The sequence below is a fragment of the Balaenoptera borealis genome (assembly GCF_965194805.1).
Source record: "Balaenoptera borealis genome assembly, chromosome: 1".
NCBI lineage: Eukaryota > Metazoa > Chordata > Mammalia > Artiodactyla > Balaenopteridae > Balaenoptera > Balaenoptera borealis.
Window position 1 is genome coordinate 139,366,570 of NC_138860.1, and position 27,335 is coordinate 139,393,904.

At 40.6% G+C, this 27,335-nt stretch overlaps 1 protein-coding gene across 5 annotated transcripts in view; it reads right to left on the reverse strand.

Moving 5' to 3' along the window:
• Positions 1–27,335, reverse strand: part of ROR1 (receptor tyrosine kinase like orphan receptor 1) — a 403,988-nt gene that overhangs the window by 115,705 nt on the left and 260,948 nt on the right. For all 5 annotated transcript variants that reach the window (XM_082356666.1, XM_082356668.1, XM_082356667.1 and 2 more), the window contains exons 3-4: positions 9,118–9,405; positions 8,428–8,458 (exon numbers count right to left, since the gene is read on the reverse strand). In XM_082356666.1, the coding sequence (XP_082212792.1) occupies positions 8,428–8,458; positions 9,118–9,405 (319 nt within the window). The remainder of the gene's footprint in view (positions 1–8,427; positions 8,459–9,117; positions 9,406–27,335) is intronic.

The window sequence follows — 27,335 nt, forward strand, 5'->3', positions numbered from 1 at the left end:
CAAAGACATCATACAAAAAGGAAACTACAGACCAATACCTTTTATAAACATAGATGCAAAAATTCTCAAAAAAATTACTAGCAAACTGAATCCAGCAACATATAAAAAGGAATTATACATCATGACTAACTGGAAATTATTCCAGGAATGTAAGCATGGTTTAACATTAAAAATTAATCAATGTAGTATACCACACTAATATATAACTAAGGACCAAAAAATTGTGATCATCTCAATAGACACAGAAAAAGCATTTGACAAAATCCAACACCCTTTCATAATAAAAAATACTCAACAAAATAGGAAAAGGACAGAACTTCCTCAGCCTGATAAAAGGTATCTACAAAAAACCCACTGCTAGCATCATGAAAGATTTTCCCTTAAGATCAGGGAAAAGACAATGTTTGTTCTCACGAATTCTATTTAACATTGTACAGGAGGCTCTGGTCACAGCAATTAGACAAGAAAAAGAAATAAAAGGCATCTAGATTGAAAAGAAAGAACTAAAACAGTTTCTATTTGCAGATGACATGATCGTATGATAGAAAATACTAAGGAAGCTACACACACACACACACACACACACACACACACACACACACAGAGCTAATAAATGAGTTTAGTAAGGGTATAAGATATAAAATCGACTTACAAAAATCAGTTGTATCTTTACAGAGTAGCAATGAATAATCTGAAAACTAAATTAAGAAAACAATTCCATATACAATAGCAAGAAAAATAATAAAATATTTAGGAATAAATTTAACATAAAAGAGTAAAACTTGTACACTGAAATCTACAAAACATTATTGAAAGAAATTAAGTAGAAAGACACCTCATGTTCATGCACTGGAAGATTCAATATTGTTTAGATGACAATACTCTCCGAATTGATCTATAGAGTCAGTGCTATCCGTATCAAAAACCCAGCTGGCCTCTAGGCAGAAACTAACAAGCTGTCCCTAAAATTCATATGGAAATGCAAGGGAACTCAGAATAGGGGGAAAAAATCTTCAAAAAGAAGAACAATTTTGGAGGATGTGATGGTCAGTTTTATGTGTCAACTTGGCAAGGTATAGTTCCCAGTTATTCAAACACTAGTCTAGGTGTTGCTGTGAAGGTACTGTGTAGGTGTAATTAACATCTACAGTCAGCTGACTAACTGTAGGAAATCATCGTCCATAAATGAGTGAGCTCGAGCCAATCAGATGAAAGGCCTTTAGCACAGAAGTAAGGCTTCCTTGATTAAGAGGAAATTATATCTATGGACTGCAGCATGAGTACCTGGCGAGGAGAGTCTAGCCTGCTCCTCCTGACACCCTACCCTATGGATTTCAGACTTGGCTAGCTAGCCCACACAATCACATAAGCCAACTCCTTGCAATAAATCTCTGGCTCTGTTTTTCCAGTAGAACACTGACTGAAAGAGAGGACTCACATTTCCTGATTTCAAAACTTACTACAAAACTGCAGTAATCAAGACTGTGTGGAACTGGCATAAAGAATACTGACATCAATCAATGGAGTAGAATTGAGAGTCCAGAAATAAACACATACATTTATGGTCAATTGGTTCTTAACAGGGTGCCAAGACAATTCAATAGGTAAAGAATAGTCTTTTCCACAAATGGTGTTGAGAAGACTGGATTTCCATGTGCAAAAGAATGAATCTGGATTCCTACCTCATACCATAGACAAAATTTAACTCAAAATGAACCAAAAACCTAAATGTAAGAACTAAAACTATAAAAGTAAGAAGAAAAGATAGGAATAAATCTTTGTGCTCCTGTATCAGGCAATGGTTTCTCAAAAGCACAAGCAACCAAATAAAAATAATAATAAATTGAACTTCATCAAAATTTAAAACTTTTTTGTTTCAAAGAACACTATTAAGCAAATGAAAAGACACCCATAGAGTGGGAGAAAATACCGGCAAGTCATATATCTGATAAGGGTACAGTATCCAAAATATGTGAAGAACTCTTACAAAAAACCCAATTTAAAAATGGGCAAAGAATTTGAACAGCCCTTGCTCCAAAGAAGACATACAAATGGCTAATGAGCACATGAAAAGATGTCCAACATCATTAGGCATTAGAAAAATGCAAATCAAAATCACAATGAAAAAAAATCACAACTGCACATCCACTAGGATGGTTATAATAATTAAAAATAAATAGAAGGAAAATAGGAGAAATTGGAACCTTCATACATTCTTTGTAGGAGTATAAAATGGCACATAAAATGGTACAGCCCTTTGGAAAAGAGTTTTGCAGTTCCTCAAAAAGTTAAACATAGAAATACCATATGCCCCTGGAATTCCATTCCTAGGTATACATTCAAGAGAACAGAAAACACACACCCCACAAAGACTTGTACATGAACATTGCAGCATTATTCAGAATAGGCAAAAAGTGGCAGTAACCCAAAAGTCCACCAATAGATGAATGGATAAACAAAACATGGAATACAATGGAACATTATTCAGCCATAAAAAAGGATGAAGTACCGACACATGCTATAATGTGGATGAACCCTGAAACCAGTATGCTAGATAAAAGAAGCCAGACACAAAAGGACAAATATTGTATGATTCTACTTATATGAAATATATAGACCAGGCAAATTCATAGAGACAGAAAGCAGACTAGAGGTTATCAGGGACTGGGAGGAGATTCTTTATGAGATGGTGAAAATATTCTAAAATAAGATAGTAGTGAAGGTTACACCACACTGTGAATATATTAGAAACACTGAATTTTACACTTTAAAATCGTGAATTTTATGTCATGTGAACTACATCTCAGTAAAATTGTTATTAAAAAAAAAAAGAAAAAGGAGAAGGCCCCTGTCCCGGGCCCACATACAAAAAGTACATAGAAAATAAACTGAGTAAGCGTAGAGTACACATAGAGTATGTAGAGGCAGTACATCTCTGCCTCTTGGGATCTGGCACTTAGTGCTGGCACAGTGATCCAAGCCTTAAACATCCATTCCCGTGACCGACTAACACTGTCCTGGTCCTAGGGATCACTTCTCTAACATCTCTTACCCTATGTCCTTGAAACAGAAGACAACCATGATTGTATACTGTGAAGGTTTGTGAGTTGTGCCACTGCCAGCAGCAGTGATGGACACTGCTTGGAGAGCAGGAAGGACTGCAGTGGCAAAAGCAGTTCAGGTCACCTTATCTTTGATAAAGGAGGCAAGAATATACAGTGGAGAAAAGACAGCCTCTTCAATAAGTGGTGCTGGGAAAACTGGACAGGTACATGTAAAAGTATGAAATTAGAACACTCCCTAACACCATACACAAAAATAAACTCAAAATGGATTAAAGACCTAAATGTAAGGCCAGACACTATCAAACTCTTAGACGAAAACATAGGCAGAACACTCTATGACATACATCACAGCAAGATCCTTTTTGAGCCACCTCCTAGAGAAATGGAAATAAAAACAAAAATAAACAAATGGGACCTAATGAAACTTAAAAGCTTTTGCACACCAAAGGAAACCATAAACAAGATGAAAAGACAATCCTCAGAATGGAGAAAATATTTGCAAATGAAGCAACTGACAAAGGATTAATCTCCAAAATATACAAGCAGCTCATGCAGCTCAATATCAAAAAAACAAACAACCCAATCCAAAAATGGGCAGAAGACCTAAACGGACATTTCTCCAAAGAAGATATACAGATTGCCAAAAAACACATGAAAGAATGCTCAACATCATTAATCATTAGAGAAATGCAAATCAAAACTACAATGAGATATCATCTCACACCGGTCAGAACGGCCATCATCAAAAAATATACAAACAATAAATGCTGGAGAGGGTGTGGAGAAAAGGGAACCCTCTTGCACTGTTGGTGGGAATGTAAATTGATACAGCCACTATGGAGAACAGTATGGAGGTTCCTTAAAAAACTAAAAATAGAACTACCATACGACGCAGCAATCCCACTGCTGGGCATATACCCTGAGAAAACCAAAATTCAAAAAGAGTCATGTACCAAAATGTTCATTGCAGCTCTATTTACAATAGCCGGGACATGGAAGCAACCTAAGTGTCCATCAACAGGTGAATGGATAAAGAAGATGTGGCACATATATACAATGGAATATTACTCAGCCATAAAAAGAAACAAAATTGAGTTATTTGTAGTGAGGTGGATGGACCTAGAGTCTGTCATACAGAGTGAAGTAAGTCAGAAAGAGAAAAACAAATACCATATGCTAACACATATACATGGAATCTAAGAAAAAAAAAAAAAAAAAGGTCATGAAGAAACTACGGGCAAGACGGGAATAAAGACACAGACCTACTAGAGAATGGACTTGAAGATATGGGGAGGGGGGAGGGGGAAGGGGGAAGGGTAAGCTGGGACGAAGTGAGAGAGTGGCATGGACATATATACACTACCAAACGTAAAATAGATAGCTAGTGGGAAGCAGCTGCATAGCACAGGGAGATCAGCTCGGTGCTTTGTGACCACCTAGAGGGATGGGATAGGGAGGGTGGGAGGGAGGGAGACACAAAAGGGAAGAGATATGGGAACATATGTATATGTATAACTGATTCACTTTGTTATAAAGCAGAAACTAGCATACCATTGTAAAGCAATTATACTTCAATAAAGATGTTTAAAAAAAAATAGCTTAAACAAGAGAGAAAAAAAAAAAGCACTTCAGTAAAAGATAAATTAATCAACTTGTCAAATTCTTCTTCCCAGTCTGAATGCAATAGATTCTTGTACCACAAACTATCATTCCCAGTATAACCGAGCACCCATTTTCCTGTTTTGCTTTATATTCCAATCAGTGCTTCTGAAAGTTCTCACAAATCAGAGTACATTTACAACAGTTTCACATGGCTGAGAAAAATTTTGTAATATTACATGTTATGAGTCAAATTGTGTGCCCTTAAATTCACATGTTGAAGTCATAATCCCCAACGGCTCAGAATGTGATCTTATTTGGAAACAGGGTAACTTGATTACAGAGGTAATCTGTTACCCCTGTAATCATGCTTAAAAGGGGTCATTGGGATGGGTCCAAATACAATATGACTGGTGTCCTTACGGAAAGAGGAAATTTGGAGACACACACAGGGAGAATGCCATGCGAGTATCAAAGCAGAAAATGGGGTGATGCACCTACAAGCCAAAGAATGTCCAAAGAATACACACTATGTGAAAATCTTGTTTAGAACAACATAGGTATTCATTCTGCTGAAATGAAGGCAATAAAAAAAGTTTTAATGGAACTAATATGTAACAATCTATGAATTACATGTAATATCTCTGGCCCCATTTACAGAATATCCAGACATGAAGAAGAATGATTAAAGTAGCCATTTTTGATAGTACCTGGCTTCCAGGCATATACAAACCATAATTTTGCATGTATTTTTAACTTTTGTCATTATGAAGGTATATGTGTCAATGTGGGAGGACAGAACATATTTCACTGAACAGTTTGCTAGCCTGATTTACAACATTTAAATATGTAGATGTGTGGTATGTGGGCCTCCACTTGTGCTCATGCCCCAGGTCCGATAATTGTTAGAGGTGGGCAGGACCCAGCAATGACAGAAGAAAGCTAGCCTGCAGCTATGAACAGAAGACAAACCAACAGCTCTAACTTGCTCCTACTACAAACTAAAATGCCATCCTGGAAGCTTCATGTGAGGACCTGATGCAGTCCCTAGAGGGAGTGGCGAGTGCCTCACATGCTTTGCCTTCCTGGGCCATAGTCCCCAGGGCCCTACAAGCCCATCCCAGACCAGGGGTATATAGCCCTGTGGCCTCAGTGGGCACTCAGCTCTCACCAGGTTTCATACACCTAATATATTTCACTGTTCCAAATGTCAGGTGCGTCATGAACTTGCATTTGGTTTCCTTGCAGTAACTCTTGCGGTGCCACCTTCAAGCAAACAGAGCCATCTTATAACTGCACTTTACTCCTGCGTTGGGAAAGGACTGTGCAGTTTGACAAAAGGCTTTCAGAGCACTCCTCAATGCGGTGATATATGGCTATTATTTTGTTACGTCCTGCCTGTCCCCTTGTAGGGAGGTTTGGCTGCTTGTTGAGGGCTATGAGGATAGAGAAGGGAACTAGCATTCCATTTGGGAGTAAGTCTTAGGAAGAAAGGAACTCTTAGAGATAGGGTAAGTGGTGGCAGCTGAGAAAGGAGAAAAAAGCAGGCTACATCGCCAGTTTCTAAGGGAATGCGAGAAAAGGGTATCAAAATGCCAAACTGAGGATAAAGATTGAGCTGCAGAAGGCCCTGTGGGAGTTCCAACTTTGATTGTATTTTTTTTGCAGCTCCCTCCAAGCAAACATGGCAACTGTACATTTCATGCTATTGCCGATTAACATGATGGATAAATGGACAGCTAACATAAAACAGAGTGCCTGACATCAAAGGATACTTGTAGCTACGGTTGAGCATCCTTAAGGAACTTCAATACGCTTTCCATAGATAGCAGCTCACAAAAGCAGAATACTATCTTTGTATGAAATTAAAAACCATGAAAGATAGACTGGGTTCCTCAGAAAGGTAGCAGGAAAGAATGAAAACTTCAAGTCAGGACATAAAAGGGTTTAAAAATAATTTTGATACTAAAAAAAGGAACTCTGATGCAAATACAACAGGTAGAAAGTCAACAGCCCCGTGCTTAATAGCAAAGGCAGACTAGTGAACCACATTAATCAACCTAGGATACAGATTACAACATTTGAAACTCAGATTAACAGGAACAAATAAGGTACCAGCGTGGGAAGCATTTTTACAGCCCGTAACAAAAGTTTTCATCTTTGCTTACATAAGACTTCAAAGGGATTCCACATATCAACCAATAAGTGAGTTCATCAAAAAAAAAAAAAGAAAAGAAAAAAAAGGTTAACTTCAAGAAATGCAAGGCAGGGCTTCCCTGGTGGCGCAGTGGTTGAGAATCTGCCTGCCAATGCAGGGGACGTGGGTGCGAGCCCTGGCCCGGGAAGATCCCACACGCCGCGGAGCAACTGGGCCCTTGTGCCATGACTACTGAGCCTGCGCTCTAGAGCCCGTGAGCCACAACTACTGAGCCCACGTGCCACAACTACTGAAGCCCGCGAACCTAGAGCCTGTGCTCCGCAACAAGAGAAGCCACCGTAATGAGAGGACTGTGCACCGCAACGAAGAGTAGCCCCCGCTCGCCACGAATAAAAAGAAACCCCGCGCACAGCAACGAAGACCCAACGCAGCCAAAAATAAATAAATAAATAAATAAATTTATTATTAAAAAAAGAGAAAGAAATGCAAGGCACAGTGACCACACTTCTGATCTGTTTTAAGATGAATCAGCATTTTCTACCTGAGCAAGTAGAATGCAGTTAGCACTTGGGTGATTTTAAAGACTCTTTTAACAGTTGCCTTTAATTGGCTGATGAAATAGCAGAACAGTGTGGCTGAAAGCCAATGTTTATTTTTACCCATTACCTGTTTTATTAATGGGATTGTGGGCCACTGGGCCTCCAGGGACACACAGATATATTAAAATATCCCACACTGTAATTAAGAGGCACAGAGAGGATTAGAGCAAATTAAGCAGCTGTTGTATTTGCCATTGGTTTAGTCAAGGCCAGGCATTTTGATGCTCTCATGGCAGAACCCGGCAAGTTTTACTTCAGAAATCTACAAAATATGGAATATATTTTCTTGCAGAGCAAGGGTTTTAATAAATGGGTCTCTCCCCCCAAATAAAACTTATACATAAAGAAAAATATGTCAAGTGGATGCTCCTACAATGAAAGAAGAGATTCCCTTAGCCGGAAAAGGAAAAATGTATCAACAATAGTGTCAGTTAAAGAAACTGGATCTTGAGACTCTATTAAAAAGGGACTCAAAATGAATCAAACTTCCATGTAACTCTCATCCAGACCCCGGGCTTTCTTCTCCTAGGTGAGTCAGAACTTCTGCCTCTGAGTTTTTTAAAGGGAATAAAAATAAAGTGATCACCCAACAGATGACCTGTTCAATAACTAAAGCATCAGAAATATTTGCAGAAACGGAGAACAGATCCTTTTAAGCAAAGACTAGAGTATAGGTTCCTAAGCCAGCACTGTTTCATTTTTTTTTGTTTGATTTTACCAAATCCATTGTGACTAAATGTTAGCTTAATTTTAAAATAGTACATGTAAGTAGATTTTTTGCTTTGATTGCTTAGAATCAACATTACCATGCTTGAGATTACTGCCAGTGCTGGTCTCCTATGAATCTTCATATCAAAGAAAAAGCAAAATGGAATGAGGGCAGGGCAAGATGGAATGAAATCTGGAAACACAGTGTTTTGACCCAAGCAGAGGACAACATTGCGTTTGCCCTAGCAACTCTGGAGAAGCGCTTAAAAAAGACAAGAAAGAAGATATAAGTACTTACGAGGACCCTGGACTTGCAGTGGGAGGGGGGCCTGAAGAAATGAAAGAAAAACAAAAGAAACAGTCAGACTGGGTTATTGGAGGGTGAACAACAGGACAGCCAAACCATTACAGACTGAAGTTCCCAGCCACCCCGAGGTGATATTTATTTTTCTGGAATTTATTATTTTGCTCCAGCTCTCCCAACCACCTCTATGAAAAAACATACCAGTGAGACTGTGTCTATATCCCACGGTTCAGAGCCTGAAAAATGCTCAGACAAGGGCTAAAAAATGAGTCAGGGCAGGCATCCTCACGAGATGCAGCGAGTTTCAGTGGGAGGCTGAATGGGCACGAGGACATGGATGGCAACAGCAGGCGGGGGTCTTCGATGGCAGCTGGACAGAAAAGGGGCCTGCGTGCTGGAAACCTTCCCAACTTCTCTGGACAAGGAACATTCTTGCTGAGAAGAATTCACGGATGTGGTGACTTAGAACTGGGGCTGAGGTCAGACCTCTCTGGTCTCTGCTCCTGCTCTGCAGTTTACTGGCTGGGTGACCCTGAGCACAGTACTTAACTGCTGGGCCTTGGTTTACTTATTTCTAAAATGGGTACCAGAGGACCAGCTTCTGCATTGCTGGGCACACCCAGTACCTCCTCACCCCCGTGGGGGCTGAGGGCCAAAGGCCATCCCCAGTAGGAAGCTGCTTACCGAACTTGACAAACAAGACTCCAGTGGTAGAAACCACCTTCTTGCCGTTCGTCGCCACGCACTGGAAGTAGCCCGTGTCTGTGGTGTCAAGGTTTCTAATCCGTAGCCGAGAGCCATAGTTGGTTGCCCGAAAGGAGATCCTCCGGGGCTCCTGGACCACAGGTGCATCATTTTTGAACCAGCGGATAGTGGGAGGCGGATTCCCAGAGACTTTGCAGTGCAGTTCTGCCGTCTGCCCCAGGGACGTGGTGATGTTATTCATCGGTTCATCGAGGGTCAGGTAAGACTCTGTGCACAGGGAGAAGCAGGCAGGTGAGAGGGGCAGACTGCTGGAGAGCACCTCCAAGCAACCCAAACTCACTCTGTGTGCCCCAGACCACAGAGAGACTGAACAGGAGCGGCATGGTGGAGACAGACAAGGGATGGTTGAAATCATCCCTTTACCGAGACCCTGTGACTACTAAACAATCACCCATAGAGTCTGCTGATGGAAGGAAATTTGTTACTAACCATGGTATAAAACGCAAAGTTTTCAAATGACTATGTGGTACCCATGGATAAATGTACTTTCTCGGCCAAGACAAGATGAGCTTTTGTGTTTGAGTGTAAAAAAAAAAAACATGCTCCTTGTTACAAACTCAAACAATACAGTGAAAAAGAAAAAGAAGTAAAATTTACCTCACCCCAAAATGACATCCCTCTTAACCTTCTGGCAAAGATCCTACCAGCTTGTCCACTTTTGATAAGAGAGAAAGTATGAAAAACTGGAAAAGTAGGAGCAATATATTTATATCCACATGGCCCAAGATTGGGAAGGATACTGAAAATCTTCCTGTCAGTGATGATATAATAAGGGTTATGAAGGCCAGGTTGCTGGCAGACAAAGTGGTGAGGAAATGAAATTATTTCCATAATGTTACTCATGTCTACCACAACACATTACAATATATTATTCTATGCATTCAATTTTTAATTGAGATATAATTTATATTCTATGAAATGTATCAGTCTTAATTACACAGCCCCATGAGTCTTGACAAATGCATGTACCCATGTAACCAATGCCCCTATCAAGATATAGAACAACAGAACATATCAGTATCCCAGAAAGTACCGCCAAGATCCTTAGTAGTGAATCCCTGCTCCACCCCCTCTACCTGGCAAAACTGTGAGAGGATTAAAATTAAATCAGGCAAGGCATAGGAAGCATTTAAACTAGTATATGGCAAAAAGTAAGCACTCAAAAATATTAATCAATGTTCTATTATTTTTATAATAACAACTTCTGTGTAATGCCTTTTACTCTGTCTCCTGTTATCCTCTAATAACCCCGTGAGGTAGGAAAGGCACAGGAATTATCATGATGCCCAGCTGCAGAGGAGATGTCTCAGAGATTAGCTGGCTTGCCCTGTGGTCACACAGTAAGTTGTACATTGTGCCCAAAGCTTCTAGCACTAACGACTTTGGGTCCTCAGGCTCAGCCAAGCACCTAAACAAAGTCCAACTGAGCCAAGCTGGTTAGTACAGTAGTAAGAACAGATAGACTCTAAGTCCTGCCATATGCCAGGGGCTTTACTTTAGTATTTACCTGCCCAATAACCCCACAAGGGAGGAGGAATTGTTATCGCTGCTCAACAATGAGGAGACCTAGGATCAGAGAGGTTAAGTGATTTGCCCAAGGCCACACAGCTCAGCCAAGGTCTGGTTCAGCTCTCTCTGGCTCCAAAACCTAGCTCTTTCCACCCCATCAGGTTGCTTTGGTAGCCTGAGTCACACTGAGGAGTGGGGATAGAATTCAAACTTCTTCCTTAAAAAAGAGCTGGGGTTTACAAATATCCACACACCCACAGGGCTGTGATCTTCCCGTAACTCCAGCCAGGATTGTCTGGTTAATGGGTCTAACCTTTAGCTATGTGTTCTGGCTGGTGTTATGGTTTCCCTCCAGAAGCCAGGTACCTCACTGACCTGATATCCTCTGATAGGCCCTTCTCCTTGAGGCTACATCCTGTTTCCTGTCCTTTCTGTAGCATGGGTCCAGCTTTGAGTTGGAGGTGAAACAGGAGGGAAGGGGGCAGGGCACAACCTTTAAAAGAATGACATAGCCATAGGACATGACAAAAACTGGTTAGAAACAACTAGGTCCAAGATGGCAGAAGATTCGACTTCCAGTGGACCGTGAGCCTCATTATACGCTCATTGTAATATATTAGCATCTAAATGACACACCCACCAGCACCATGACAGTTCTGAGGCTAACCATAAAAGGCCAAAAAATGGGTAGTGGCCCAATTCCTGGAAATCCCTGCCCCTTCCCCGAAAATAGTTGGAATAATCCTCCCACTCATTAGCATATGAAATTACCCAGCCCATAAAAACTAACCACCCCATGTATCGGGGCCTCTCACCTTCTGAGATGGCCCACCCTCTGTCTGTGAAGTGTGTTTCTCTCTAAATAAATCCACTTCTCACCTATCACTTTGTCTCTCAACTGAAGTCTTTCTGCGACAAGACATCAAGAACCTGAGCTTCATTAAGTCCTGGGACCAGCTGTGTGATCTCCATTAAAAGACTGTGGGTTTCAAGTCCCAACCTGGGTTTGGCCGGGTTCGAGTCCTGGTGTGTGGGTTCGAGTCCCAATCTGAGTTGCATGGTTTCAGAGGGGTCTCCACAGTGGCAAGAGGTGCCATCACTCAGGTACTCCCACAGCCTGGCTCCTTCTCCCAGATTTCTACCTTCTTTAAATATCAGAGCCAGCCAACATCAACCACACTCCCCAGAGGCCAGGACGACAGTGTCTAGATGTGCATCTCAGGGGTTAACATGACTGTTGAGTTTTAGTCAAGAAAACAAAAGTCAATTCTACTTTATTTCTTTGGTTCTGCCTCCATAGGAAGTTGCTACTGAAATCCCAGCAACCTTTTTGGCCAAGCCCTCATAGCATAAAATATAAAAGGGTGAGCTGGAACTTTAAGCTGTTTCTTTTGCCTCCAAACCCCAGTTACTTGGCATGATACCACAATCACAGACACACAGTTCTTCAAATTTTTTCTTCTAGGAACATAAATTAGCCAAGAGACAGAGAGTTCTGTAACTGCGTGGAGTATTTCAACTATTCTCTGAAGGTGTGCTCAAATTTATTGAAAACAAATTAGTAGGGCTTGATCCACCAGATGAAATCAACCCTCACAAACTCTGAAGCTAGACTGTCTGAATTCACATCCTGGTTCTGATACTTATCAGCTGTGTGACCTTGGGCAAGTTATTTAACCTCTCTGTGTCTCAAGTTTTGTTACCTGTGAAATTAGTAAAAGAATTATATCTTCCTCATAGGGCTACTGTGAGGATTATATTAATTAATACATGGAAAGTACTTTGAATAGGGTCTGGCACAGAGCAAACAGCATGTGAAAGTTTCTGCTATTATATTAGTTATTTTTTTCTTTTCTTTTCCTCACAAATAACTTATGCCTAAAAATGGGGAATGATTATCCATCGAACTGATTGGTTTCCTGGCCATGTCCAGTCCTGACTTTACAGAACAGATCTGAGGGATGAGGCCACCTGCCTAAGATCACATAACTAATACACTGCAGGCGAGAGTGGTTAATTTGTCCGTGAAGTTCTATATCATACCTACCTAAAACAAAAACAAGGGTTACAGGGCATCTTGAAATCAGTGTAATAGCTGGCTCAAGCAGTATGTTTCCAGGGAGAACTAAGGAAATGTAAACAAATCTTTGTGTCTACTGAACAAAGGAAACTTGCCATAAACACAGGGAACTTGGTTCTAACTTTTTAGTGATAAAGTATAATGTTCAATTTATTTGCCATCTGTAGCTGCTCACTTAATAAGTAAAACAAGCAAATGATCTGGTCCTCAGTTTGGCAAAGACTGGAAGCATCAGAAACACATTTGGCCTAAACAACACGAAAGCATTTTGTGACTGGAATAAAATAAAATAAAAACGCATGTCTGAATCATTGCTATCAGCCTTGTTGTTAACAAGCCTCTGGCCGTGATCCATTCTCTTCCCAGAACTATCTGGATCCTCCTGGAGCAGCCTCATGGGCCACACGAGGGGACCCACTCTCTGTTCTACACCCAGCACTTGGCGTGACCATTGCAGGTTATGGACTAGTCATTTCTTTCAGAGAACACCTGAGCATCCCAGCGAAGCAGCCCAGGGCAGAGGAAATCTGTAAACTGGACCTGATACCAGTTTGCCACTACCTAGCTGCAAGTGTCAGGCTGTCACCTCACCTCCCTGGGCTTTGGAGTCATGATCATGGGCCTGTGCGGTCTACACCTCCTGAAATAGTGTAAGTTTCCATATGGGCCTCAGCTACAGAAGCACTGGATGGCAGTGTGGACTAAGAATGTCGCCTGCCACATCAGTAAACAAGATGTTGCGGCCATTGAGCCATCAGCCACTATAGCCGCATTCCCTCTACCCCCCCACCCCAATGGTACACCCCGAAGGGATTCAGGATGGAGAAAAAAAAGAGACTATTGGCCCTAGATAGTTAAGCTGCATAGCAAAGGAATAATTTCATTCAGTCCAGGCTCTTGCATCTTCCCATACAGAAAAGCACTAAATTCATTAACTTGAGATATCTGGTTTTTCTTTAATTAGCAGTCATCTTTTGATGTTGAGACTACCTGGTTTTGTTGTTGTTGTTCATTTGGTTTTTTGGGGTTTTTCTTTTTTTTTTTTTGGTAAAGCTCCTATATATCCTGGCTCCTCCCATACCTCTTTGAAACTGTCCCTGAGAGCTACCTAAGAGGCTGTATCCCGGGCTTAAGTCTTCAGTAAGTCTGCCAAATAAAACAATTGTCAGCTATTAGGTTGTGCAGTTTTTTCAGTTGACAGCAGACAGCAGGTACTGACCGAATCTGAATGCCAGAAAAAGCATTTTGGCCTGTACATTTATATATAAATTTATTTTATTTTTGGCTGCGTTGGGTCTTCGTTGCTGCGCATGGGCTTTTCTCTAGTTGCGGCAAGCGGGGGCCACCCCCCGTCGCGGTGAGTGGGCTTCTCATTGCGGTGGCTTCTCTTGTGGCAGAGCACAGGCTCCAGGCGCGGGCTTCAGTAGTTGTGGCACTTGGGCTCAGTAGTTGTGGCTCACAGGCTCTAGAGCACAGGCTCAGCAGTTGTGGCGCACAGGCCTAGCTGCTCCGCGGCATGTGGGATCCTCCCGGACAAGGGCTCGAACCCGTGTCCCCTGCATCGGCAGGCGGACTCCCAACCACTGCGCCACCAGGGAAGCCCCTGGTCTGTACATTTAAACCTGGCTATTCATACTGTTAAAAGAGGCCCAAAGTGGAGTCACTTGTGCTAAGTCCACATCACCAAACCGAGACTTAATACCTAACTTAATTACACTTTCAACCTCTCCCAGGAATGGACTCTTAAACCAATCAATCTGGAATTACCTAGTCAGCACTAGTGAGGTGATCTGTCTGATAGACCCCTGCTGTGCCCTAAAAGAAAGTGACCTTGCCACAATCTACTCTTTGCTAGGAACAACCCTGTTCTGCCCCTTTCTGCCTATAAAAGTATTTCATTTTGTACAGCTCTTCAGAACTCCTTTCTATCTGCTAGATGGGATGCTGCCTGATTCATGAATTGTTGAATAAAACCAATAAGATTTTTAAAATTTGTTCACTTGAATTTTGTTTTTTAACAATATTTTTTTCAGTGGCTTGACTCAATACCTCTGACAACGTGTGCTTGAGCTGTGGAAGCTTTCTCATCCTTCTTTCCCTGCTTTTGTGGACCACAAATGTTGAGACGGCAGACTGGTGAGTGGGAGGTGGGATATAATCTGGCTGGAGAGAGAAAAAATTCCAATTCTGCTGACTCCACCTCTAGCTCTGTGTCTCTGAATGAACTATGTCTCCCAGTGGCGGTACTAGTAATAATGATGATGGTGACAATGACAATGATGACGATACAATATAATGATGATAATAGCTAACATCTAAAGGATAATTAATTAAAAAACAAAAAAACAGTAATTCTTTAAAAAAAAAAATCTTTAAAAAATTATTTTGGCTCCAGAGTCCTTGTTCCAGGACAGAAGTTCTCAAACCCCTTGGTTTCAGAACCCCCTATACACCCTTTAAAATATTGAGGACCCCCAAAAGGGTACTAAAGGGTACTTATTACCATGGCAGGTGTTGTTACAAACCATTATTATTGTCCTCATTTTATACACGAGATATCTAAGGCACAGGGATGGTAAAAAAGCCATCCAAGATCACATAGTAAGTAGAAGTGAGACAAAACAATTATTGATTCAGATTTAGATTGATTTAGATTTCAATCTAAATCTCAGCAAGTTATTTTGTGGATATTGACAAACTGATTCTAAAGTTTATATGAGAGGCAAAAGACCCAGAATAGCCAACATAATACTGAAGGAGAAGAACAAAGCTGGAGGACTGACACTACCCAACTTCAAGACTTGCTATAAAGCTACAGTAATCAAGACAGTGTGATACTGGTGAAAGAATAGACAAATAGACCCATGAAAGAGAATAGAGAGCCCAGAAATAGAGTCCAGTTGACTACCTATATATAATCAACTGATCTTTGACAAAGAAGCAAAGTCACCACAAAGGAGCAAAGATGGTCTTTTCAACAAATAGTGCTGAAACAACTGTACATCCACATGCAAAAATGAATCTAGACACAGCCCTTACACCCTTCACAAAAATTAACTCAAAATGGATCATGGACCTAAACATAAGATGCAAAATTACAAAATTCCTGGAAGATAACATAGGAGAAAACCCAGATGATCTTGAGTATGGAAATGACTTTTTAGATATGACAACAAAGACATGATCTGTGAAATAAATAATTGATAAACTGGACTTTATTAAAATTAAAAATGTCTGTTCTGCAAAAGACAATATCAACAGAATAAGAAGACAAGCCACAGACTGGGAGAAAACATTTGCAAAAGACACATCTGATAAAGTACCAACATATACAAAGAACTCTTAAAACTCAACCATAAGAAAGCAACCCCAATAAAAAATGGGCCAATACTTTAAGAGATACCTCACCAAAGAAGAAAAATGGCAAATAGGCATATGAAAAGATGTTCCACATCATATGTCATCAGGGAAATGCAAATTAAAACAATGAGTTACACTAAATACCCATTAGACTGATCAAAATCCAGAACACTGACACTACCAAATGCTGATGAAGGCATGGAGCAACAGGAACTCTCATTGCTGGTGGGAATGCAAAATGTTACAGCTACTTTGGAAGATAGTTTGGCAGTTTCTTACAAAAATAAAAATACTCTTACCATATGATCCAGCAATCTCACTCCTTGGTATTTACCCAAAGTAGTTGAAAACTTATGTCCACACAAAACCCTGCACATGGACGTTTGCAGCTTTATTCACAATTGCCAAAAGCTGGAAGCAAACAAGCTGTCCTTCAGTAGGTAAATGGATAAACTGTAGTACATCTAGACTATGGAAATGAGCTATCAAGCCATGAAAACACATAAAGGAACCATAAATACATATTACTAAGTGAAAGAAGCCAATCTTAAAAGGCTACATATGGTATGATTCCAATTATAGGACATTCTGGAAAAGGTAAAACTTTAGACAGTAGAAATATCAGTGGTTACCAGAGACTGGGGGGTGGGGGGGGAATGAATGGGCAGAGCACAGAGGATTTTTAGGGCAGTGAAAATACTCTCTCTGATACTATAATGGTGGATACATGTCATTATACATTTGTCTAAATCCATGGAATGTACAACACAAGAGTGAGCTATAATGTAAACTATGAACTTTGGGTGATTATGATGTGTCAACGTAATTTCACCAGTTTTAACAGATGTACGACTCTGGTGGGGAATGTTGATAATGGGAGAGATTATGCATGTGAAGGGGCAGGGTGTACACAAAAAAAAACTCTGTATCTTCCCTTCAATTTTGCTGTGAACCTAAAACTTCCCTAAAAAAAAATCTTTAGGGCTTCCCTGGTGGCGCAGTGGTTAAGGATCCATCTGCCAATGCAGGGGACATGGGTTCAATCCCTGGTCCAGGAAGATCCCACATGCCACAGAGCAACTAAGCCCGTGTGCCACAACTACTGAGCCTGCACTCTAGAGCCTGCGTGCTACAACTACTGAGTCCACATGCCACAACTACTGAAGCCCACACGCCTAGAGCCCGTGCTCCACAACAAGAGAAGCCACCGCAATGAGAAGCCCGTGCACCGCAACGAAGAGTAGCCCCCTCTCGACGCAGCTAAAAGAAAGCCCACGGGCAGCAATGAAAACCTAATGCAGCCAAAAATAAATTTTAATTAATTAATTAATTAATTAATTAAAAAACCAAAAACCAGTAATTTTTTAAAAAAAAATCTTTAAAAAATTATTTTGGCTCCAGAGTCCTTGTTCCAGGACAGAAGTTCTCAAACCCCTTGGTTTCAGAACCCCCTATACACCCTTTAAAATATTGAGGAACCCCAAAAGAAAATTTTAAAATATTTGTTTACTAATTTATTTGAAAATAAAGATAATCTCATTACTTGTTAACAAATATTGTCATGAAAAATAACTATATTCCCCCCTGCACCCCCTGATACACATGCGAATAGTGAGAAGAGTGGCATTGTTTTCTATTGTTATTGATCTATCATTTGGCTTAAGAGCAGACAGCTGGACTCTCCTCTTTCTGCATTCAATCTTTTGAGATATGTTGTTTTGGTTGAAGTATATGAAGAAAATCTGGCTTCATACAGTTGGAAAAGAGAGGGTTATTTTTATAGCCTTCTCAGATAATTTAGGATAGTATTCTTTGATACTAAACCAAAATTTGACAAACGGTAGTTTCTTTTTTTTTTGTTGACATTTTTAAATTGAAGTATAGTTGATTTACAATGTTGCAGGTGTACAGCAAAGTGATTCAGTTATATATATATTCTTTTTCAGTTTTTTCCATTATAGGTTATTATAAAATATTGAATATAGTATGCTGTGTTATACAGTAAGTCCTTGTTGTTTATTTTATATACAGTAGTGTGTATATGTTAATCCCAAACTCCTAATTTATCCCTCCCCCCCTTCCCTTTTGGTAACCATAAGTTTGTTTTCTATGTTTGTGAGTCTATTCCTGTTTTGTAAATAAGTTCATTTGTATCATTTTTTTAGATTCCACATATAAGTGACATATGATATTTATCTTTCTCTGTCTGGCTTACTTCACTTAGTATGATAATCTCTAGGTTCATCCACGTTGCTGCAGATGGCATTATTTCATTCCTTTTTATGGCTGAGTAATATTCCATTGTACGTATATTCCACATCTTTATCCATCATCTGTCAGTGGATATTTAGGTTGCTTCCATGTCTTGGTTATTGTAAACAGTGCTGCTATGAACACTGGGGTGTATGTATCTTTTCCAGATATAGGCCCAGGAGTGGGATTGCTGGATCATATGGTAACTCTACTTTTTGTTTTTTAAGGAACCTCCACACTGTTTTCCATGGCGGCTGCACCAATACATTCCCATCAACAGTGCAGGAGGGTTCCCTTTTCTCCACACCCTCTCCAGTAGACAAATGGTAGTTTCTTAAAGAATAGTTGTGATGTGAAATCTGAAACCATACCAGTGAATTTTTCATAATCTGTTATACTAAAATGGATTGATTTATCTTGCACGTTGAATAGATCTTTTATCCACGTATGATTTTTTAACACCATGCCCTGTTCATTTAGAAAACATTGGTTCACTGTTACACAGATCTTCCAGATATGAACACATTTAATCATGTAATATAGAAAAATCACATTCATTAATATCACCATCTATCTCATTAGTAAAGACTGGGAAACTGTCAAGCTCATAGTGGTGGCTAAAATTTTTCCAAATTTTAAATTTTTGCTGGAAAGCTCAAATTTTATTATTGGCAACTAATATTATCTCCTGTTTCCTTCAAGTGTCAGGCTCGTTTTGTTTATTTTCAACAATAACTAACCATAGTTTGATTGTCAATCATTCTTTCAAGTAATAAAATGCTTTTCTTTGTGACAACCATAGTGTTTCACCAGTCAGCACGAGTGCTTATGTATACTTCCCATTTTGCCATACAAAATATTAAAAAAGACATGTGCCTCATGGGTCAAGATTTAGTTAATAATTTTTGCTGCTTCATCAAAGATAATCTTAAGTGCAACTTGCTTTTCTTTTTTTTAAATTGAAGTATAGTTGACGTACAACATTATATAAGTTACAGGTGTACAATATAGTGATTCACAATTTTGGCTTTTTTTTTTTTCTAAACTATAAGTGTATGGTGGTGGAGAATACAGTAACTTCTAGTACAGTTTAGTACAGTTTGTTACCACTGTTTTGACTCATGCTAAGGCCCCAGAATTTTTACCTACCATTGCTTTTACACAATCAGGATGGGTAAACTGCAGTTCAGAGAACTTAAAGACCTACCCTAGACCTGTCCCAACTAATAAAAGCTAAAGCCAGGATTTGGACTCCAAGCTCAATTCTCTTTCCATCACACTCCACAGCTGCCTGCTGCCACCCCTATGGGTCTTGGACCAGTGTGAGGTTCTCAGAACAAAATGATTTAGCTCAAGCCCTGAATACCATAAGCTAGGCTTGCATGGTCTGTTTTCTATTTCTGAATAAGCAACTTGGGATTTGGGGGCAATCCTAAGTGATTTTGGTAGATCTGGGCAAAAGTTTGGGACTCTGAATAAAAAAAAAAAAGATATTTATGCTTTTTAAAATGTATGAAAAGAAAATGCCAGGATTCTTTCAGTACCACCATTTCCTCCATTACCCACAGAAAGTGATGATCATAGCTAACATTTTTCTGAGCATTTACAAGGTTCCAGGCACCATTCTAAGTACCTTGTACACATTAACTTATTTAATCTTGAAAACAATCCTGAGGTAGACACTATTCTTACCCTTTTTTCAGAGATAAGGAAATGAGACACAGAGAGGTTAAGTAATTGCCCAAAGTCATGCAGTTAGAAAGTGGCAGAGCCAGGACCCAAACCCAGACCTTTGTACACCAGAGACCGTAATATTAGCCAATGCACCGTTTCCCAGTAAACCCACACTGTAGTCTTTCATTGTTTCCTATTACCCCTGACCAGGACTATGGAATATTCTTGCCCTTCTTATGAGTCCATCCAGCAATACCCACTGATACTGAGAACAACGAATCACTACCAGTTTCTTATGATGTAAGGGGAAGTCATCATGGAGAAGGAGCTTTTTAAATACACCACAGGCATTGTGCATCCTGACGCTTAATCAACTTAAAAAGTGAACTGCGAGAAAAAAGAAGTTAGTTTATGAGCTCTCTGGGAATTGAGACTCTATTTCCTCCTTTTCGTAGTCCCCCCAGCACTCCATGTGTTATATGGTGAACTTCGCAGGCATTTAATAAATGCTGGTTGATTAAGTAAATGGAAGGCTCAAGTGTATTTCAGGCAAATGAGCTTTGGAGACACCCCATTTATTACTTACCCATTTGACAAGACGTCACATTCACAAATCCCTCCCAACATTTATTAATTTTCAAAGTGCCCTCCTCTTCCCCTCAGGGAGGGAGGCGGGGCCAAGAGTTATACTGCCATTCTGACAGGTGAGAGAAACCCAGATATAAAAAGTTTAACAGTCCTTTGCCATGGTAACCCAGCCAGGGAGCCAGTCACAATTAGGCTCCCGGCCTGCATCTCAGTATCAAAGAGGCACATGCCAAATCCTAGTCCCCTTCAGGACCAATCCTATTCAGAAGAGGGAGGAGGTTCCCCGACATGAAATAAAATGCTTAGCTAAACATAAAGGAAGGCTGCCAAACATGGTTAGGTCATCACATTTGACTTTGAGAGAACATTCTGTTCATGCTATCAACCTGCATTCACTTTCAGCACACTTCACCATAAATATTTCTGACTCACTATCTCAGGAAATATTTTTTTATCTTAATAAACTCAATGCAAAACATAATCTAAATCGGCTTGCACATTCTTGAGTCAGAGCCACAAGCTGCATTTAATAAAAATCAGTGGAAATAGCAGGGGACTTCTGAATAACCGCAGTTCGTTATCTGACATGAGGCTGCTGGGAAGTTCCGAACACACGGAGAGCAGGAGGTCGGTAAGCCGAAGGTATGGAGAGAGCCAGAGACCACCGGATGACCCCACACGGTGGATCTTAGTTTCCACTGATGAGCTTCACTAAAGGCGCTATTTGTGACAATGAAATGCGGCATGGTAATTAAGAACATGGCTCTGGAGTTGGACTGCTTGGCCCCATGTCTGAGTACCATCTCTCACTTGCTGTTTTTTTAACCTCCCTAAGCCTCAGTTTCCTCAACTGTAAAATGGGGCTAATAACTCTAGTTACCCTAAAGTGTTGCTGTGGGCGTTAAATGAGATCATTCTTCTCTGAAACATCAGAAACATTCACTACAGGGAGCTAGAGCCAGAGATTCTCAACCCTCATGGAACATCACTATCACCTAAGGAATAATAATAAAAAAAACTCCACTGACACCTGGGTCTGACCCCTAGAAATTCACATTTAATTGATCCTGGGTGGAGCTCAGCTATAAGCATTTTTTTAGATGTTCCCCGAATGATTCTCCTCAGCAGGCAATGCAAATGTAGAACACTTGGCTAGAGTAATTATAGCTACCATTTTCTGACCACTGATTCTTACCTGGCTTCCTGCTAAGCCCTGTTTTTACTGCTCAGAATCTCCGGGAAGACTCTCCACTACATTCCTCACTGTCCAGAAGAAGAAACCAGTGCTGAGACATTAATGTTGCCTAAGGTCACATTACTGATCAAGAGTGAAACCACATCTCCAACCAAGACTTTTGCCTTGAACTGGCCAGTCTTCAAGCCTACATCTTCAGTCAGGGAAAGAGATGGCTCGATGAAGATAAACATTTTCTGGCTGAACACAGCTGCTGTAGACCAGGGGACATGATGGTTAAAAGTCAAAAAAAAAAAAAAAAAAACCCCAGCAAACCCAACACTCAAATTTTCTTAAAAGTTCAAGTACTAATGCATCAAGCTGAGCTCAGCCTTGTGACCTCTGAGTAACAAGGGTAGGTTTAAAGAGTGTCCATAGCTACAGTGAACCAGGTACCTTTAAAAAGCAAAAGCAGTAGGTGGGGGCATTATCTCAGAATAAAGAAGAGGACTCTAAGTGGAATAAATTAAGCTTATGACAAACAAACAAACAAAAAGCATATCCATAGCACCAAAGACAACAAATGGTCAACGAAGCAGCTCCTTTTGGGGGAGGAAACTCACATACATCAGAAATGGTTCTGCAAATGTGCACTTAGAGCAAACCTCCTGTAAATCTGGACTCATGGTAAAGAGAGCCACCTTTATAGGTTCTTCCTTAGGAAGCACAGAAACTACACCTAGCAATTCAAAAAAGTTTAAGAAAACTTTGCTACTACTTAGAGGCTTGTTTTAAAGAATAGGTCATTTTTACAAGGAGGCCAATTGTATGTAAATAGACTCTTAAAAGCTCAGGGAAACTACATTTTCCTCTTAAGTAGTTAAGATTTACAAAGAATGAGAGCGGCTGGCCTCCAGGCTTTAGATTACTTTGTGTCCCAGCTATAATTAATGAAGGTAGGAGGAGAGGGGAATAAACATGTGCTGAACACTGATTCTATCAGGCACTTTACATATACTACCGTATTTTATCCTTTCCAAAACCCTGTCATGTCTGTAGGTTTTTCTAGCCTCACGTAAGGAAGACACCAAGGCTTATAGAGGTTTCAGCATAACCAGGTCAGGGCTGGGATTGGACCCCGTTCTCCCCAACATCCTCCTTCTGGTCCCACTCCCAACTTGTCCCATCTCAATTTACTGTTTTATACCCTAGTATCATTAAGAACTTCTTCCACTATCAACTCACCTGAATCCATCTGGATGATACCTCCTTGTCATGCAAAGATGCTGTGATCATTACCTTCCCTTATTTTTACTCCTGGAGCAGGTTATCTAATGGAATCATTGGCAACTGCCAACGAAGTTACTCTAGTGACTTCTTTTTTTTTTTTTGGTTATGAACTTTTGTGGACTTTGGTGGTTCATTTGAGTATCCATTCTATTTGACCGCAATGTTTGAACCATTTTTATTATTTGGGGGTATCATTTTATTACTTCATGTTGATCCTGTGCGCATATTTCATTTAAATTTGGAAATAATAAGAATACTTAGAAATGATGAGCAGAAACACACTTAACCATAAGAACAATGACTTGATTTTGATATGATTAACCTCTTCTAACTGAAATTCACAAGGATACAAGATTTCTGGCTTGAGAACTGGTCCCTGCATCTTAGAGAAACAGTCCCAATCTTGTTTCTGACTCCCTAGGTCTTCATCCATTCCAACTGTAACATGGCCATTTTTTTTTTTAACTAACCCGCCTCTCCTGTCCCTCCTCCCCCACCACCCATTTTCAGCTGAATGCTAGGATGGTAAGTAAATTCACAGGCCTAAGAATTCTTCAGGTACAGGGTAGATCTACAGCCCAAGGCATCACTAGCAGCTTCTCCCAGCCCTCCAAAACCAAACCAAATAATACCAGCAAAACCACCAGCTATTACCTCATTTCACTATAACTTAGTAAGGCTCTAACTTAAAAACAACAAAAAGGGGGCTTCCCTGGTGGCGCAGTGGTTGAGAATCTGCCTGCCAATGCAGGGGTCATGGGTTCGAGCCCTGGTCTGGGAGGATCCCACATGCCGCGGAGCAACTAGGCCCGTGAGCCACAATTACTGAGCCCGTGCTCCGCAACAAGAGAGGCCACGATAATGAGAGGCCTGCACACCGCAATAAATTGATACAGCCACTATGGAGAACAATATGGAGGTTCCTTAAAAAACTAAAAATAGAATTACTATATGACCCAGCAATCCCACTACTGGGCATATACCCAGAGAAAACCGTAATTCAAAAAAACACATGCACCCGAATGTTCATTGCAGCACTATTTACAATAGCCAGGTCATGGAAGCAACCTAAATGCCCATCCACAGACGAATGGATAAAGAAGTTGTGGCACATATATACAATGGAATATTACTCAGCCATAAAAAGGAACGAAATTGAGTCATTTGTTGAGACGTGGATGGATCTAGAGACTGTCATACAGAGTGAAGTAAGTCAGAAAGAGAAAAACAAATATCGTATATTAACGCATGTATGTGGAACCTAGAAAAATGGTACAGATGAGCCAGTTTGCAGGGCAGAAATTGAGACACAGATGTAGAGAACAAACATATGGACACCAAGGGGGAAAACTGCGGTGGGGTGGGGATGGTGGTGTGCTGAATTGGGCGATTGGGATTGACATGTATACACTGATGTGTATAAAATTGATGACTAATAAGAACCTGCAGTATAAACAAACAAACAAAACAACTAATACTAAACGTTCATTGGGTTATTTGTATGGAAATATGTTAATATAAATGTTTCAGACATTACATGAAATTTCTAAAAATCTTATATGTTCTGGTATAATGTTATAAGTCATAATCCTAGTTATTACTTTAAAATGTATATCTCAGAAATAACTAATTTTCTTGTCAACTGCATTATTATGATCTTCATCAAATCTTTAACCGTGGTCATTTTTAAGTCTTTTGTCATTTACAGACAGTTCTGGGTGTACTCTGATGCTTTTGTAAATATGTTCCTATAAAAGGGTTTCATCTTCAGGAAATTCATGGAAAAGACTCTGACAAGTACAGGTTTCTGGTAACTGACTGTACTGCTGAACTGAATGAATAAGCATTTTCAGAACTCTAATGAAAAACTGATGAGCTCATAAAAGTGCTAACAAAAGATCAAGATGAAAAAAAAAATTAATTACGTGGGACTGAGTGAACTGATGAGGATGAGTATAATTTTTGTGACTTTCTGTTTGAATTAAAAAAAAAAAAAATCCCACAAGGACACAGAGGCAAAGAATATACAAATCAATTTTCACTGCAAAGTAAAGGAGCTGTTACAGTGGAGGATTACTGGACTGAATGTCAATATTATGACATAGTATGAGTGTGTTTCATGTTTGGTAATTGCAATCATTGTTGCTTTTGTTGTGGTCATCCATGTACAATGCTTGGTGTCAGTCTATTTATCTCTTGTAAAAATAAAATACAGTGTGTGTGTGAAAAAAAAAAAAAAAGAGTGGCCCCCACTTGCCACAACTAGAGAAAGCCCTCGCACAGAAACGAAGACCCAACACAGTCATAAATAAATAAATAAATAAATAAAGGTTAAAAAAAATGCAGAATCTCAGGCCCAGTCCCAAACCAACTGATTCAGATTCTGCTTTAAAAACAACAACAACAACAACAAAAAGGAAAACTTTTGACTCTTGGGCTTGGGCCCGTTGCAAAGGCAACGGATGCACTTTCAGCCCTGCTAGGGAGCCCTGTGTGGGAAGAACCAAGCCACATTCAGGGCCTTCCGAGACCGAGTCACTGTGTATATTCACTGTCGTGCTGTGAAGAGCAGCTTGGCCAGTCAGAACAAATTCTCAAGCATTCAATGGCTCTAAGTAGAGCCTGAGCGGTTTTCCAAAAAAAGGTTGCCATTCTGGCCAAGGAATTTCTCTTCCTATAGGGACCACACAGCTATACCCTCTCAGTTTCCTCAAGTCACATCTTGACTGAACAGGACCCGAGTCCCTTTGTGTGCCAGTCAGCCTTCCAACTCCATTCCACAAAGGCCAATACCCCAGTCTCAGGTTTCCCCAGAAAATAAACTTCCGGGAACATGAAAGGGCACACAGACCCCTCTTTCCTCCCATCTCCGTTCACTGCCCAGGATTTATGTTTCAAATCCTGAAAGCATCTGCTGACCTAACCACATCTCAGATCTCCTGTTAGCAGGGCAGTGCATCAAGAGAAGTTCTTGTCACTCGAATGTCCTCTGTTCTGAATGGAGTGGTTTTGCCCTCAAATTTGGAGCCAAATTCCTCAAACATTAGAGATTATTGGCTCTACCGCTTTTTCGAGAAACCAGAAAAGTACTAAGCCATCTGGAATGAAAACTGAAGTGGGTAATATTTTCTTAGCAGCAAATGGCAACAATCAAACACACAAGATTGAACACTGGGGATCAGATGAGGCTTTTTCATTGTTAGAAGCACCTTAAATCAAGCACAGGTTTGCTCTGGATAGATGTAGAAAATGTGTGATGACTAAATGAACGAATGGATTTAAGTGCCTACGCTCAAAGATGTCTCCGCCTGGCTATAGAATCAAACAGTGAAATAACAATCATGATCCAGTGTGATCTGAGTACGTTTAGCGTGACAGAGGACCACAAAAGAGGGAAACTTAACCTGCTTTCTGGGACAGAGGTGTCAGAGAAGGGTTTCCAAAGGAGGTGATGCTTAGTAATAGGTAAGATTTTAAATTTTTATTTATTTACTTATTTATGGCTGTGTTGGGTCTTCGTTTCTGTGCGAGGGCTTTCTCTAGATGTGGCAAGCGGGGGCCACTCTTCATCGCGGTGCACGGGCCTCTCACTATCGCGGCCTCTCTTGTTGCGGAGCACAGGCTCCAGACGCGCAGGCTCAGTAATTGTGGCTCACGGGCCCAGTTGCTCCGCAGCATGTGAGATCTTCCCAGACCAGGGTTCGAACCCGTGTCCCCTGCATTGGCAGGCAGATTCTCAACCACTGAGCCACCAGGGAAGCCCCAGGTAAGAATTTTTAAAAGGAAGAGATATGGTCCCTGTCTTTCAGGAGCCCCTTAAGATCCCGAAGGAAGGAAGAGGGATCTAATTTGAAAGTACAAGTCAGAGTGAGCATAAAAGCTAAGTGTGTGGTCAAGACAGTGGTGTTGAAGGCGTTCGGGAGAGAGGGGAGGTGAGATTAAAATGGGCTGGCTGTGGGAACTGTGTGACTGTGGCAGAGGGGCACGATGGTCCCCTGCATTTTGTCAGGCAGAATGGGCAAGAGTCAGAGCAGAGTGGATGGGGAGAGAAACCCCAGATTTCCTGTCCTCTTGCTGGGAATCTGCAAGCATTTGGGGGAGGGAAAGAGTCCAGAGAAGGGGAAAACAGAAGAAAAATAAGCAAATACTTATTAAACACCTGTGTAGGTACTAGGGAGGTACCCGTCCCATCTCTCCTGGACTTCACAG